At 35.4% G+C, this 17,843-nt stretch overlaps 1 protein-coding gene across 1 annotated transcript in view; it reads left to right on the top strand.

Annotated features, from left to right (window-relative positions):
• ATRNL1 (attractin like 1) overlaps positions 1–17,843 on the top strand; it is a 1,198,805-nt gene that overhangs the window by 271,208 nt on the left and 909,754 nt on the right. The window contains 1 exon segment of the mRNA XM_020988143.2: positions 5,318–5,455. Coding sequence (XP_020843802.1) covers positions 5,318–5,455 — 138 coding nt within the window.

Raw genomic sequence — 17,843 nt, 5'->3', positions numbered from 1 at the left:
CCAGAAGCAACCAGTGCCACTGTGGCTGCTGCTGTAGGGCTGTGCTAGGACCAGGGGTGGACCATGCTCCTCTCTCACGTAAGTCTGACAGGCCTTTCCCACTGACCTTCTAAGTTGTATTTGGCATTTGTAAGTTTAGAAGTCTGGAAATTGCCACAGATGCCCAAAATTCAGTTTCCTGAGACCTCCTCTAGCTTTGCTCTGCCCCTGTTTGTGCCTGCATGGCCCATGCTCCTCTTGCAGCCCAGAGCAACAGGCCTTTCCTATCAACCATCCAGGTTATCTTGGGCTGGAAATTTGTTTCACTCTGTCTTTTTGTGGGTTCTGCTGCTCTAGAATTTGTTTAGAGTCATTTTTAACAGATATTTGGATGGTTTTTTTTGGGGGGAGAGTTCAATAAAGTCATAGCTTTTACTGTGCCATTTTTGCTCCTTGCCGCCGTCTGTGGATTTTTTAATTATTAATGCATACTTACTATAATCCCTCTCCTGAAACCTGTGTTCTTTAAGGCTATGTCAGTTTATCACAAATCCTGGCAGATATCAAGCAGTAAAAGGATCAAGTGTGGCACAATTAATAATTGGATGGTTACCATCTAAGTGCACACTTTGGGACATAGGGTGACCATCCATCATGTAGGGCCTCACATTTCTCATCTGGGAATATAGAAATCTACATACTTTCTAGGGTGGGATACCATTTGGCAGGAATAATAGAAGAACCATCACTACATGGTTACACTGAGATTCTCTTAGGATTCTTGGGTAGACCTTTTGTAGAGTAATATACTCCCCCTATTTACCACCTAAAGTCTTGAGTCTCTACTTGTAGAAACCAACTATTCACAATGGTAACACTTTTAGATGTTAGCCATAAACATATACTTAGTAATGAGGCAGTAAATAATAGTAATATCATACTATTCTCATATAATGTACTCATTATCATACTATTCTCATATTAATGTACTCCTATTAATCAAGTCAAGGTATAAATAAAATACATTTTAATCCATTTATAAACGTGGATCACTTTCTCCAGTCAATGCAGTTAGTATCTGTGGAGCAGTGTGATTATACCTAGAAGCCAAGCAGAGAAGCATATGAGGGAAGAAAACCCATTTTTGGTGCATATCTGGTTTTGTTGGCATTGGTCTAATCAGAGAACATTTGTTGTACATGAAGCCAGTTTTCTGCTAACTGCTTGTTTTCACTATTTTCCACCTGAGGAAATCTTTCCTCATATTCTCTCTCTTATTTAAAATTTAATTTTATTTATTTTTTCATACATTTTTATGCTCCAAACTGTCTCCTTCTCTCCCTCCCATCCCATAGTAGAGAAGATCACCATCTGACACAGATCCATAAATATATGTAAAACCATACTATATATATTCCTATCAGTTCTTTCTCTGGAGGTGGATAGCATATTCCTTCATAGGTCCTTTGTAGTTGATTTGAGTATTAATAATAATAATTAATCATAAATTATATTTTAATGAATTAAATTCAAAAATCATCAATAAATTATTAATACCAATACATTAAATGCATTTAATAAAATTAATAATGATAAATAAATAATAAAAATAATCAGAATAACTTGGTTGTTGATAATTATTCCTAGAAAAATATTAGTTATTGTATACAATATCCTCTTGGTTTTGCTAATTTTACTTTTCTTTATTTCATGCAAATCTTTCCATATTTTTCTAAAATCAACCAGCTCATCATTTCTTAAAGCACCAGTAGTATTCCATCATAATCATATACCACAACTTGTTTTGCCATTCCCTAGTTGATGGACATCTCCTCAATTTCCAGTTCTTTGCCAGGATAGCTGCTATAAATATTTTAGAATAAATAAGTTCTTTTCCTTTTTCCCTTATTACATTGGGAAAGAGACCTAATAGTGATATTGCTGGGTCAAAGGGTACACACAGTTTTATAACTTTTTACCTATAATTTTAAATTATTCTCCAAAATGGTTGCATCAGTTTACAGTTCTGTAACACTATATTAATGTCCCAATTTTTCACATCCCCTTCAATATCTGTCATTTTCTACTTCTATCATTTTAGTCAATCTTATAGGTATGAGATGATGTCTCAAAGTTGTTTTAATTTGCATTTCTCTAATAAGTAATGATTTAGAGCATTTTTCGTATGACTAGTTTTGATTTCTTTATTGAAGAACTGTCTGTTCATATCCTTTCATTATTTATAAATTGGGAAATGACTCATATTCTTATAAATTTGACAAATTTCTCTTCATATTTGAAATGATGCCTTTATCCAATAAACTGTCTATAAATTTCCCCCTCTATTTTCTGCTTTCATCCTAATCTTGGCTACATTGATTTTATTTGTACAAAACCTTTTTAATTAAATGTAATCAAATTTACCCATTTTACATCTCACGATGCTTTCTATCTCTTATGTATTCATAAATTGTTCTCCTGTCCATAAGTCCAATAGGTAATTTGTTCCATGTTCTTCTAGTTTTCTTGGTCCCTTATTAAATATAATTTTATTACATTATGATCAAAAAAGGATGCATTTAATATTTCTGCATTTAAACCCTAATATATGGTCAATTTTTGTAAAGGTACCATGTACCTTCCCTTCTATTCTCAATCCATTATAGTAATTCTAAACTTGTTCAATTTGTAATCTCTCATGGAATGGTGTTGAGAATGTTACACTATTAATTTGAGTAGCCATTCCCTTGAAGTAGAAAACTGCAGAGCTCAACAGGTTGGATATCTAGTGGCCCAGTAGACAATTGTTTACTTACCAAGCTGTGTGACTAGTTCAGTTGCAGAAAACAGAGCCTAGAAGAAAACAATTCAAATGAGCTTTTCTGTACAAGGTAGGCTAATTCCAGTCAGCTCTTTACTCAATAGCATTCTATGTAATCTGATTAGATCTTGGCTTTTCTTCCTTTACAGAACCTTCAGAATCTTTTCTCTTTGTTTTCCTTTCTCCAAGCAGAAGGCTACATTCAAAAAGAAGCAAGCATTTCAAGGTTTCATCACCTCCTAAGCTGAAGGGAATGCTCCAGAAAAGGGTCTCTAACAGTCAAGCCTCTCTCAAACCAATCAGAAGTTATGTAGTTGAACCCATTTGTCATCTTACTATTAGCTGCTTTTTCAATCAGCTCTGATAGTACAGATTATGAATCCTTGATATTCTTAAATCCTTTCTTGCCAAGTTCTGTGCTCTTCAGACTCAAATTCAGGCTCCCTATACATTTCAATGACTTAAATAAATCAGAACCTCTTAGCATTCCTGAATTGCCTTTTACTTAAAATTAAGAAATAGGGGGCAGCTAGGTGGCACAGTGGATAAAGCACTGGCCCTGGAGTCAGGAGGACCTGAGTTCAAATGCGGCCTCAGACACATAATGCTTACTAGCTGTGTGACTCAGGGCAAGTCACTTAACCCCAATTGCCTCACCAAATTTTTTTTTTTTAAAAATCACCTAATTTCCCCTATAAACATGCCATTTCTTATTTCATCATCCCCAAGTCTCTAAACAGTTATCATTTTTAATTTATGTGAGTTTTAATCTCTTAAGTTTAAAAAAAACCAGTTATATGCAAATGAGCTGAGAAAACATAATGTTTTGCAGCTATAAGTTCTCAACATGGTCCATCATGTCATTTTTTTCATGAAACTATACTTCTTTGTAATCACAGTTCTCTAGTTTTTGATAAATAAAAGTTCTTTTGTTCCCCCCCACCTTAAACCAATCTCTTCAAGAATACAAATAGGTATCACTCATTATCATACATATTTTAAAAGATAATTTAAATCTTTATATTCATTCTGCAATTTATTTTTTCTGCCAAACTACTCAAATCCTACCTAAAATTATTTTTCTGCATTTTGATAGGTTTCATTAAAGCAAAGCTTTATTTCTACTCCTTTTAGGCATCATAATGTCCATCTCTGACTGAGGCAAAATCGTAAATGATTTGTCAGTTGATATAAATTTTTCTTTACATAAAAAGTACTTTTTCACCCTTTGCGGCACTAAATTGCTTCATATGAAAAAGATAATACTTTAAAGAGATAATACTTTACATTCAGTTACCAAGCATATGATTGTTATTTGAGGACTAACCTGGTTAAGTTCAGAGTATCAAACTCTCTAGTTGGCCTCAGCACTTCTAATAGAACTTTCCCTTATTCACAGAATATTGTTATTTGTATTGTTGAAAGGAATTTTCACACTGATATGACCATGGATCTTTGAAATTTTACCATATACTATAGTAGCCATTCCCATGTTTGTTCCTCCATAACCTTATTAAACATGAATTCCAAGGGAAAACAGGGCCTATAGAATACCACAGCAGAAAGACAAAGAGACAAATCAAACAGTAATGCTTTATTAATTACTTATTATATGATAGGCTTATATTATATGACATCTTCCTAAATCAGAATCTGACCTCAGACACAATAGCTATGTGACCTGGGCAAGTCACTGAACCCTGTTTGCCTCAGTTTCCTTATCTGTAAAATAAGCTGGAGAAGGAATGGCAAAACACTCCAGCATCTTTGCCAAGAAAACCCCAAATGGGGTCATGAAGAGTTGGACGTAACTGTAAAAATACTGAATAACAACAATATGATAGGCACTGTGCAAAATGCTGAAACGTAAAAGTATTCTTTGTGATCAATCACATGATATTTGAAGAATATTATTAAGATTTCAGGCAAATGTTGAAAACGAATTTGTCCAACATCAAGTAAACATTTATCTTAACCAAAAAATACAAATTTAATTATTTTTAACATTATTGTATTTCATGCTGCCAAATTGTATGACCTGATATTTAAAACATTTATTACTATTATGTAAGTGCAAATCACGAACATTTAACAAAATTATATTCCACATTATTACAGTGAACATTTATAGAAGTTGTATTTATATGAATTATTTAGGATGAATTCATAGTAGTTTTCTGTCTTCAGTTATAGTTTTTATATTTTCAGTTTCTAAGCCTTGCATTTTGGAGGACATAAGGTACTAAACACAAAATAAGTTTCATGTTTTTTTTTTCATTAATACTTTTAGGAATATGAAGAATCCAGGCAGAAAATGGAATTTAAATCAGAGACCGAAAAGTGACATTTTAGAAATGCTGTTTCAACTTCATTATTTAGATTTTTAAATCAACCCATAATATCACTCATTCAAAATTTCATTAAATGTGTAATTTATTCATTAAATGCCTAATAATTATATACTTTCAAAACAATTTTGCAAGAAATATTTGTAATTATGTATGTTGTTCTTTCCAGCTTGCCAGTGTAATGGACACAGCACTTGCATCAACAATAATGTGTGTGAGCAGTGTAAAAATCTTACTACAGGGAAACAGTGTCAGGACTGTATGCCAGGATACTATGGAGATCCAACCAATGGAGGGCAATGTACAGGTAAGATTGTTTTTTCTCCTAGGATAGTTTAATTTTATCTCAAAGTAGAAATTTTCTCAACTGAGAAAGATACAAATTCAATGCCATTTTTTTTTCACCACTAGCCTCTAAATTTCCAGGTGGCAGCTGTTTTCTCAATTTGCTTCTATAGTTGGGGTATACCAGAATTTCCCAAACTTATTTGGCCTACCACCCCTTTTTAAAAATAATTACTCAGTGCCCCACTGGTAATCTACTTTCTTCAACTCTTTAATGTTTTTTAAATTTTCATCATCTCAAAAATATATAAAATATTTTTAAATGTCACATCTTAAATTTAATAATTTATTGTAAATTTGTGGTTTTTTCTGCATTGAAATTTTGATGAGGCAATATTGCATCATGTAATTGTATAGTGTCATGTTGTAAATAAGTTGTTACATGCACGTATTCCTGCAGATGCATGCTGGACTTATCAACAATGTGTGATAAACTCACGTGCCAACATTTGTTGGTAGACTTGACCACTGGTTGGTTATAACTTGCATTTTGTGTGTTTATTTGGAAAATCTTGTAATCACTGTGACCTTGACTCAGTTACACAACAGATGAAACATCTACGAACAGTTTTTCAAAATTTTCTTATCCTCTCTTTTTTCTTATGCTTCCACTGCCCCTTTATTTTTATTTAATACCCCCCCCCCAATTGCACCCAAGCTACTATTGTCCCCCTGGATCATTCCAGCACCCTCCAGGAGGCAGTATTGCTCACTTTGAGAACCTCTAGTGCTATACCAACAACTGCTTAAATAGTGTTTAAGTCAATACTTTTTTAAAAAGTCCATATGTATTGAAAAATAATGTTTACTATCTAAATTATATTATTTTAGGATATTTGGAAGTTATTCAAATTGTTAGCTTTACAATATTATTTTATATTGTTTGCATTGAAAGTAGTTTGCAACATTGTATGTTGTCAGAATACTTTATTTGATAGAGTCATGTAGAGATTTTGGGAGGTAAAAAAGTCATGTTTATTTTCATAGTGAAATTACTCTTACAACTGGTTGTTTACTGTTTTCATTAAAAATGATTCATGTTAGGACTCCGAATGTTAGCATTTTTCTATCTAGTATATTATTTTTTGCTTTGTAATCTGAATATGTGCTCATAACTTTTTTTTAAATAAGAAAAAAGGATGAAAATATTTTCTTAATGTTTTTTGATTATAAACATTCTGGATGCTGTGCAGCTGGGGATAAATTTTCTGCTTGTTGTTACATGTATTGTGATTGTCTTTTAAAACTGGAGACTACATGTATAATGTGTACATTATGCATATATCTACATACATATGTATACGTGTGTGTGTGTGTGTATGGAGTAAGTGAAGTTATATGTGGCAATGTATGAGTAAGAATATTATTTTTTTTGTAATTATTTCTAACATAAAATTGTCAGAAAACACAAAATAAGTGTTTTTCATAAAAAAGTTTCAATGAATTATGTAGGAAAATCCTGAATTTTGACTTTGGAATAGTAATGTTTCATTATATTAGTCACAATTTGTTCAGCCACTCTTCAGCTGATGGGCATATAATTTGTTTGCAACTTTTGGCTACCATAAATAGTACTGTTAGGAATATTTTGGTGCTTCTCTTTCTGTATTTGACCTTGGTGTTCAGTATTGGGATCATTGGGATATGTAAGTGTCACAGTAGATAGAAAACTAGGTCTAGAGTCAGGAGGACCTCAATTCAAATCCAGCCTCATATGCTTATGAGCTATTGCACCCTGGGCAAATCACTTAACCCTGTTTGCCTCAGTTTCCTCATCTGTAAAATGAGCTGGAGAAGGAAATGGCAAACCACTCCAGTGTCTTTGCCAAGAAAACCACCCAAATGGGGCCACAAAGAGTCAGACATGATTGAAACAACTAGATGACAGCAATAACAAAAGTGGGATCATACTGTATGAAAAGGTATGAACTACTTATTAACTTTTCTCAAGTGTTTCTAAATTGTCTTTAAGAAAAAAGTATTTTTTTATAGTTTTATCGAGAGCTTGTTTGTATTCCTGTCTTCCCAAAGACCCTTTCACCATTTTTCTCCATTTCAATTTTTTGTCAGTTTTATAGGTGTGAGATGATGATGCCTTATTGATGATTTAATTTACATTTCTCTTATTTTGGACATGTTTTCATACAAATATTAATAGTTTGCATTTATTATTTTGAAAATTATCCATATTCTTAAAAATACTTACCTAATTGAGATTCATTTTAAATCTAATAAATTTAAGTCACTTCCTTGAAGATGTTTGCTAGACTTCTGTCAAAAACCTGGGTATCTTTAGAAGACACTTCATCCATGGTCAAACTCTCCTGTATTGTGTTCCTCTCATTTTATGCATCCCCAAAAGCACCGCAACAGTAAGAGTCAACATACTTCCTTTTCTTTACTCCTACTTCTAGATTGTCCCTTTGTACCATTACTCAGCAACATTTTGTCTTTTGAGGTTAATTCCATTCTACTTTATTCCCCAATTCAATTCTGTTTTGCAGACATTTGCCATTCTCCAGCTTATTTTACTTTGTTTCTCAATAGTGCTCCTTTCCCCCTCAATCGCTACACTTATACCTGGGGATACAACATATATTTTGATGTCCTCTTCAACACCGTGGTCTACTAGTTAATCAGTTTCCTGAAATCCTATGACTTCCATTTAATCCCCCCTCAACTCCATACAGAGATGATCATAAGCCTTCATCTGTTCATCACTCATCTCTGTTTCACCTCCATGCTCTAGAAATTTGAAAATTGCCCCTCTGACCACAGCCTTCTAGCCTTCAAACTCTTTTACTTCATCCTTCCTAAATCCTTATCATGATGCCTGCTCTCTCCACTTTCCTCTTTTCTCATGGTCTGTTATCCTTGTTCTGGCTTCCTTTATCTTTGCTAGGGCTGCGTGTTTGAACAGTTCAAATGCACGCTGTTAACTACCATTGAAGCCCTTGCTCCCTTATTGATATCTGACCAGTCCTGGCCCTCATTTTTTTTTGTGACATTATGAAGTTTGGTTTTTATAGTAAATGTGTTACTAAGAAACAAAATTGGTCAGGGCAATGTAGGCCATACGAAACATGAGGAATTGCGGTGGGGTGGGGAGGAAGGGGTAAGTACTGAGGAGCAGGGTTTCTCATTATGTAGCCCTACATCAACAGTGGCTGCTAGGTGACTCTGTACATAGAGCACTGGCTCTGGAGTCAGGAAGACCTCAGTTTAAACCCTGCCTCAGACATTCACTAGCTGTATGACCCTACGCAAGTCACTTAATCCTGTTTGCCTCAGTTTCCTCCTCTGCAAAATGAGCTGGAGAAGGAAATGGCAAACCACTCCAGTATCTTTGCCAAAAAATACTCCAGAAAGAGTCATTCAAGTCAGACATGAGTGAAAATGATTAAACAACAACATCCCAACATTAAGACTATGTTGACATCATCCCCTGAAGAGAACAAAGGGTGAAAAAAAGAAACATAAAATGAAGTCTTTAATCAAGAAAATCATTATTATCTCTTCCTTATGCATCCCTCCTCCTCATCCTGACCAGTGGCCTTTTCTATACCTACCCATATTGTGTGCTTTCTTCCCTCCCCCCAATTTTATTAATTTATTGATTTATCAACAATCACTTCCATATGCTTTTGAGTTGAAAATTTTTCTTCCCCTTCCTCCCCCCCACCCTCCCCAAGACGGCACACAATCTGATACAGGTTTTACGTTTACATTCCTATTAAACATATTTTCACATTAGTGAAGTTGTAAGTAAAAATTAAAACCAATAGGAGGAACCATCAGAAAGATGAAACAAAACTCAACAAAAGGTAAAAATAAGTGATAGTGATTCGACTTCCATAGTTCTTTCTTTGGATGTGGACAGCATTTTCCATCCCGAGACCTCTGGAGATGTCTTAGATCCTTGTAATGCTGAGAAGGGTTCAGTTTAACAATATTAGTCATTGCATAACGTGGCTGTTATTGTGCACAAAGTCCTCTTGGTTCTGCTCACTTCACTCAGCATCAGACCATATAGGTCTTTCCAGGTTTTTCTGAAGTCAGCCTGTTCATCATTTCTTATAGCACAATAGTATTCCATTACATTCATATACCACAACTTGCTCAGCCATTCCCCAATTGATGGGCATCCTCTCAATTTCCAATTCTTTGCCACCACAAAAAGAGCTGCTATGAATATTTTTGTACATGTGGGTCCTTTTCCCATTTGTTTGATCTCTTTGGATTATAGCCCTAGAAGTGCTATTGCTGGATCAAAGGGTATGCACATTTTTGTAGCCCTTTGGGCATAGTTCCAAATTGTTCTCCAAAATGGTTGGATCATTTCACAACTCCACCAACAATGTATTAGTGTTCCAATTTTCCCACATCCTCCAACATTTATCATTTTCCTGTTTTGTCATGTTGGCCAATCTGATAGGTGTGATGTGGTACCTCAGAGTTGTTTTGATTTGCATTTCTCTAATCAATAACGATTTAGAGCATTTTTTCATATCACTACAGATGGCTTTAATTTCTTCATCTGGGAATTGTCTGTTCATATGCTTTGACCATTTATCAATTGGGGAATGGCTTGTGTTCTTATAAATTTGTCTTAATTCTCTATATATTTTAGAAATGAGGCCTTTATCAGAGAGACTGGTTGTAAAAATTCTTTCCCAATTTTCTACCTTCCTTCTCATCTTAGTTGCATTGGCTCTGCTTGTGCAAAAACTTTTCAATTTAATGTAGTCAAAATTATCCATTTTGCTTTTCATAATGTTTTCTATCTCCTGTTTGGTCATGAATTCTTCTGTTCTCCATAGATCTGATAGGTAAACTATTCCTTGTTCTCCCAGTTTACTTATGGTATCAGCCTTTATATCTAAGTCCTGAACCCATTTTGACTTTATTTTGGTATATGGTGTGAGATTTGGATCCATGGCTAGTTTCTGCCATATTCTTTTTCAGTTTTCCCAGCAATTTTTTTCAAAGAGTGGGTTCTTATCCCAGCAGCTGTCTTGCATATTTAACCTATTCCACTGATCCACCTCCCTATTTCTTAGCCAGCACCAAGCAGTTTTGATGATTGCTGCTTTATAATACAATTTAAGATCTGGAATTGCTAGGCCACTTTCCCCTGCATTTCTTTTCATTAGTTCCTTTGATATTCTGGACCTTTTATTTTTCCAAATGAATCTTGTTATTATTTTTTCTAACTCTATAAAATAATTTTGGTAGTTTGATTGGTATGGCACTGAATAAGTAAATTAGCTTAGGTAGGATTGTCATTTTTATTATATTAGCTTGGCCTACCCATGACCAACTGATGTTTTTCCAGTTATTGAGATCTGATTTTATATGTGTGAAAAGTGTTTTGTAATTGTGTTCATAGAGTTCCTGGGTTTGTTTGGAGGTAGACTCCTAAATATTTAGAATGTCTACAGTAAGTTTAAATGGGATTTCTCTTTCTATCTCTTGCTGTTGGGCTTTGTTGGTAATATATAGAAATGCTGATGATTTATGTGGGTTTATTTTATAGCCTGCAACTTTGCTAAAGTTGTTTATTATTTCAAGTAGTTTTTTACTTGATTCTCTAGGATTCTCTAAGTATATCATCATGTCATCTGCAAAGAGTGATAGCTTTGTTTCTTCTTTGCCTATTCTAATGCCTTCAATTTCTTTTTCTTCTCTTATTGCTAAAGCTAAGGTTTCCAGTACAATATTGAATAACAGTGGTGATAATGGACATCCTTGTTTCACCCCGATCTTATTGGAAATGCTTCTAGCCTGTCCCCATTACATATAATGCTTGCTGAAGGTTTTAGATATATGCTATTTATTATTTTAAGGAAGACTCCATTTATACCTATGCTTTCTAGTGTTTTTAATAGGAATGGGTGTTGTATTTTATCAAAAGCTTTTTCTGCATCTATTGAGATGATCATGTGGTTTCTGTTGTTTTGGTGTTGATATGCTCAATGATGCTGATAGTTTTCCTAATATTGAACCAACCCTGCATTCCTGGTATAAATCCTACCTGGTCATAGTGTATTATTCTTGTGATAAGTTGCTGCAATCTACTTGCTAGTATTTTGTTTAAAATTTTTGCATCTATATTCATTAGAGAAATTGGTCTATAATTTTCTTTCTCTATTTTGACTCTTCCTGGTTTAGGTATCAACACCATATTTGTATCATAAAAAGAATTTGGTAAGACTCCTTCTTCACCTATTTTCCCAAATAGTCTATATAGTATTGGAATTAATTGTTCTTTAAATGTTTGATAGAATTTGCATGTAAATCCATCTGGCCCTGGAGATTTTTTCCTAGGGAGTTCATCAATGGCTTGTTCAATTTCTTTTTCTGAGATGGGGTTATTTAAGTATTTTACTTCCTCTTTGTTAATCTGGGCAATTTATATTTTTGTAAATATGTATCCATTTCACTAAGATTGTCAAATTTGTTGGCATATAGTTGGGCAAAATAATTCCTAATTATTGTTTTAATTTCCTCTTCCTTGGTGGTAGCTTCACCCTTTTCATTCTTGATACTAGTAATTTGGTTTTCTTTTTCTTTTTTTTAAAAATTAACCAAAGGTTATCTATTTTATTGTTTTTTCATAAAACCAGCTCTTAGTTTTATTTATTAGTTCAATAGTTTTCTTAATTTCAATTTTTTAATTTTTCCTTTGGTTTTCAATATTTCTAATTTGTGTTTAGTTGAGGATTTTTAATTTTTCTTTTTCTAGTTTTTTTAGTTGTATGCCCAATTCATTAATCTCCTCTTTTTCTATTTTATTTATGTAAGCATTTAGAGATATAAAACTTCCCCTAAGAACTGCTTTCCTGCATCCCATAGGTTTTGGTATGTTGTCTCATTATTGTCATTCTCTTGAATGAAATTATTGATTGTTTCTATGATTTGTTGTTTGACCCAATCATTTTTTAGGATTAGATTATTTAGTTTCCAATTATTTTTTAGTCTATCTTTCCATGGCCCTTTATTACATATAATTTTTATTGCATGATCTGAAAAGGATGCATTTAATATTTCTGCCTTTCTGCATTGGATTGTGAGGTTTTTATGCCCTAGTACATGGTCAATTTTTGTGTATGTGCCATGTACTGCCAGAAAAAAGTATATTCCTTTCTATCCCCATTCAGTTTTCTCCAGAGGTCTATCATACCTAACTTTTCTAATGTTCTATTCACCTCCTTAACTTCTTTCTTGTTTATTTTGTGGTTAGACTTTATCTAGTGCAGAGAGGGGAGGTTCAGGTCCCCACTAGTATAGTTTTGCTGTCTATTTCTTCCTGTAACTCCCTGAACTTCTCCTGTAAGAATTTGGATGCTATACCATTTGGTGCATATATGTTTAGTAATGATATTACTTCATTGTCTATGGTGCCTTTTAGCAGGATGTAGTTTCCTTCCTTATCTCTTTTGATTAGATCTATTTTTGCTTTTGCTTTGTCTGAGATCAGGATTGCTACCCCTGCTTTTTTTACTTCAGCTGAAGCATAATATATTCTGCTCCAGCCTTTTACCTTTACCCTGTATGTGTCACTCTTTTTCAAATGTGTTTCCTGTAAACAACATATTGTAGGATTATGGTTTTTAATCCATTCTGCAATCCATTTCCATTTTATGGGAGAGTTCATCCCATTCACATTCACAGTTATGATTACTATCCGTGTCTTTTTCTCCATCCTTCCCCCCATTTATGCTTTTCTTTCTCCTTTTTCCTTTCCCCCTTCACTAGTGTTTTGCTTTTGACCACCCCTCCTTCAGTCCCTCCCCCTTTTATTATCCCTTTCCCTTTTCTTCCCCTTTACTTTACTGCTTCTTCCCTCCCTTCTTTCCCCCCTCCCTTTTCTTTCCCCTTTTCCCTCCTACTGCCTATAGGGCAAGTTAGATTTCTATACCTGATTATGTTATGCCCTTCTTGAGCCAAATCTGATGAGAGTAAGGTTCAAACAATGCTGAACCCCCCCTTCCCTCTGCTGTAATAGGATTTTGTGTCTTTTCCTGTAATGTAATTTACCCTTGTCTGCCTCCTTCTTTCTCAGTACATTTTCTTTATGTAAACTCCTTTAATATGGTGTAATAACAATACAGTTCTCAGGGGTTGCAAGTGTCATATTCCCTTGTAGGGGTTTAAACAGCCCCCCCCTTATTGACAATATATTGTATCCTTCTGTCCCACTTACCTTTTTAAGTCCTTCTTGAGTCCTGTACTTAAAGATCAAATTTTTTGTTGAACTCTGGTCTTTTTATCAGGAAAGTTTGGAAGTCTCCTATTTCATTGAATATCCACCTCCTCCCTTGAAAAATGATACTCATTTTTGCTGGGTAATTGATCCTTGGCTTCATTCCAAGCTCCTTTGCCTTGCAGAATATCATGTTCCATGCCCTGCGGTCTTTTAATGTAGAAGCTGCAAGGTCCTGTGTAATGCTGACTGTGGTTCCATGATATTTAAATTGTTTCTTTCTGGCTGCTTGAAGCAACTTCTCTTTCATCTGGTAATTTTGGGATTTTGCTATTATATTCCTTGGCCTTGTCAATTTGGGATCTCTTTCAGGTGGTGACCGGTGGATTCTTTTTATGGTTATTTTCCCTTCTGGTTCTAGGACTTCAGGGCAGTTTTCCTTTATGATTTCCTGAAAGATACTGTCCAGGCTCTGTTTTTTCATGATTTTCAGGTAGTCCAATAATTTTTAAATTGTCTCTCCTGAATCGATTTTCCAGGTCAGTTGTTTTACCGATGAGGTATTTTACGTTTTCATCTATTTTTTCATTTTTTTGTTTCTGTTTGACTGATTGTTGCTCTCTCATAGAGACATTAATTTCTATTTGTCCAATTCTAGTTTTTAGCAGATTGTTTTCTTCTGTTGTTTTTGTACTTTCTTCTTCAATTGGCCAATTGTGTTTTTTATGGACTTCTTTTCTTCAGTGTACTCTTGTGTTAGTTTTTGTCCTTCCTTCTTCAAATGGCCAATTGTGGTTTTTAGGGACCTATTTTCTTCAGTGTATTTTTTTCCCGATTGGCCAATGGTATTTTTGAAGGACTCTTCTGTCTCTCTCATTTGACTTTTAAAATCCTTCTTGAGCTCTTTTAAGAAGGCTTTTTGGCCTCCTATATCCAAAGCCTCCAAGAAAAATATGAATCAGTCCCAGGCCTTGGAGGAGCTCAAAAGGGATCTTGAGAAGCAAGTAAGAGAAGCAGAGGAAAAACTGAGAGTGATGCAAAAAAATCACGAAAAACAAGTCAACAGCTTGCTAAAGGAGATCCAAAAAAAATACTGAAGAAAATAACACCTTAAAATAGCCTAATCCAAATGGCAAAAGAAGTCCAAAAAGCCAATGAGGAGAAAAATGCCCTAAAAAGCAAAATTGGCTAAATGGAAAAGGAAATCCAAAAGCTTACTGAAGAAAATACTTCCTTAAAAATTAGAATAGAGCAATTGTAAGATAGTGACTTTATGAGAAATCAAGACACAGTAGAACAAATCCAAAAGAATGAAAAATTAGAAAACAATGTGAAATATCTCATTGGAAAAACAACTGACCTGGAAAATAGATCCATGAGAGAGAATTTAAAAATTATTGGACTATCGGAAAGCCACTATGAAAAAGAGAGTCTAGACATCATCTTTCAAGAAATTATCAAGAAAAATGGCCCTGATATATTAGAAGTAGAGGGCAAAATAGAAATTGAAAGAATCCTCAGATCTCCTCCTGAAAGAGATCCCCAAAGGAAAACTCCTAGTAATTTTATAGCCAAATTCCAGATTTCCCAGGTGAAGGAGAAAATATTGTAAGCTGCCAGAAGGAAACAGTTCAAGTACTGTGGAAACACAATCAGGATAACACAAGATTTAGCAGCTTCTACATTAAAGGATGGCAGGGCATGGAATATAATATTCTGGAGGGCAAAGGAGATAGGATTACAACCAAGAATCACCTACCCAGCAAAACTGAGTATGATCTTTCAGGTTTAAAAATGGTCATTCAGTGAAATAGAGGACTTTCAAGCATTCTTGATTAAAAGACCAGAGCTGAATAGAAAATTTGACTTTCAAATACAGGACTCCAGTGGAACATGAAGAGTTAAACAGGAAAGAGAAATCATAAGAGACTTATTAAGATTGAACTGTTTACATTCCTGCATGGAAAGATGATATTTGTAACTCATGAGACCTTTGTCAGTATTAGGGCAGTTGGAGGAAAAAATTATATGTATGTATATGTAGATAGAGGACACAGGGTGAGCTGAAGATTAAGGGGTCATATCTGGAGAATAAAATTAAGGGATGAGAGAGGATTATACTCGGAGAAGAAGAAAGGGAGAGGTAGAATGGGATAAATTATCTCAGAAAAAAAACAGAAAAGAAAAGTCTCTTACAGTGGAGGGGAAACAGGGGAAGGTGAGGGGGAATGAGTGAATCTTATTCTCATAGGATTTGGCTTAAGGAGGGAATAACATACACATTCAATTGGGTATGGAAATCGGTCTTACAGGAAAATAGGGGCAAAAGGGGGACAATACAGTAGGGAGTTGATAGAGAGGAGGGCAGATTGGGAAAGGGGGTAATCAGAAGTAAATACTTCTGAGAAGTGACAGGGTCAAAAGAAAGAATAGAATAAGTGGGAGGGCAGGATAGGATTAAGGGAAACAGAGTTAGTTTTTCACAAACATGTCTACTATGGGCGTGTTTTGCATAACTGCACATGTACAATCTATATTGAGTTGCTTGCCTTTTCAATGAGGGTGGGTGGGGAGGGAGGAAGAAAGAAAATGTGAAACCCAAAGGTTTAAAAATATGTGTTTAAAAAAATGGATATTTAGAATGCATGCCATCTTGGGGTTGGGGGAGATGGGGTGAAAATTGGGAACTCAAAAACTTGTGGAAGTGAATGTTGAAAACTAAAAATAAATACATTTGTATTAAAAAAAATAAGACCTTTTGGGCTTCAGACCAGTTCATATTCCCTTTTGTTGTTGTAGATGTGGGTTTGTTGGCAATGTTGTCCTCTTCAGAATTTCTGTCTTAATCTTCAGTCTCCTCATAATATGAATCTATGGTATGTTTCTTTTTACTTATGATGTTTCTTTATTCCCTGGCTTTTAAAGAGATTGAGCTCTCCTGCTGGGGGAACAGAGGGCACTGACCCAACTTCTTGTGTTGGGAGCCTAGGTCTTGGTCACTAGCTTTGTGTGCTGGGGCCTCTTATGTTGGCAATTGGAGGCTGTAGGTTTCTGGTTTTTATTTTTTTGGCTAGGCAATGGAGTGAAGTGACTTGCCCAGGGTCACACAGCTAGGTGAGGCTGTAGGTTTCTGGCAGCTTACCTCGTGTTGGGTTGGAATCAGCAAGGCTGGAACTTTCAGGAAATTCTATGTTGCCTGCTTTTTCTTTCCTTTAGCTTTCTTTTAGATGGGTGCTGCAGGGTGTTTATCTGCCTGGGGCCCCCTGCAGTGTTATCTCCCTCTCTTCTGCTAATGCACTGGGAGATTCCTTTGTGGTAGAGTGCTGAGGCACTGGTGGTCCCATGTGTCCGTGTCCCCCACACCCACCCACCTGGCACTCAGAGGTCCAGGTGTTGGTGTTTGCTTGTTCTATCACCTGTGCTTCAGGATTTCTTCACAATTGGAGGCTGCAGGGCTCTGACAGCTCACCTGGTGTTGGGCTGGAACCAGCAAGGCCGGGGCTTTAGGAAGCCTTTAGGTTGTTTTCTTCACCTCCTTTCAGAATGTCGCAGGGTACTTATCAGCCTGGGGCCCCATGTAGTTCTGCCTCCCTTATTTTTGCTAAGGCACTGGGACACCCGTTTGCTGGTCTGCTGCACTGCTGCTCCCCGTCTTTCCCCTAGTTCAGCTGTTCCGGGGGCATTTTCTGGGTGATGTTTTCTGGGTTTTCAGAGGTCCATAGGAGAGAGTGAGAGCGGCTACCTTTTCACTCCGCCATCTGGGTCCCGAGGACCTTATTTTCTTGATCTATCTTCTCTATTTCTGAGTGCTCTTTTAGAGTCAGATATTCATATCAATTGGGTTTGCTTTAAATTTATGTTAACTCAATAAGGCCTTGAAAGCTACACAGTAATGCCATTCTTCTTACCTTATTCACTATCATATTCTGTATGGAAGTGATTCCAAATCTTTCTCCTCAGACTTTCTATAGCACTTCTTTCTGCCCTTGTTTGACTAGAAGACTGTTTCTCCGACTTCACTGAAAATGTAGAAGTCATCTGTTATTAACTCTCTTCTCTTCTCTCCTACTTCACACGGCAAAAACTTTCTATTATCCCCCAGTATCTTCTTTACACTAGTCTCTGATGATGGACTGGGCCTTCT

The sequence above is a fragment of the Phascolarctos cinereus genome, unplaced genomic scaffold (assembly GCF_003287225.1).
Source record: "Phascolarctos cinereus isolate Bilbo 61053 unplaced genomic scaffold, phaCin_HiC Scaffold_3;HRSCAF=262, whole genome shotgun sequence".
Lineage (NCBI taxonomy): Eukaryota > Metazoa > Chordata > Mammalia > Diprotodontia > Phascolarctidae > Phascolarctos > Phascolarctos cinereus.
Note: the sequence above shows the minus strand (reverse complement) of the source record. Positions and strands in the feature narration are given on the sequence as shown.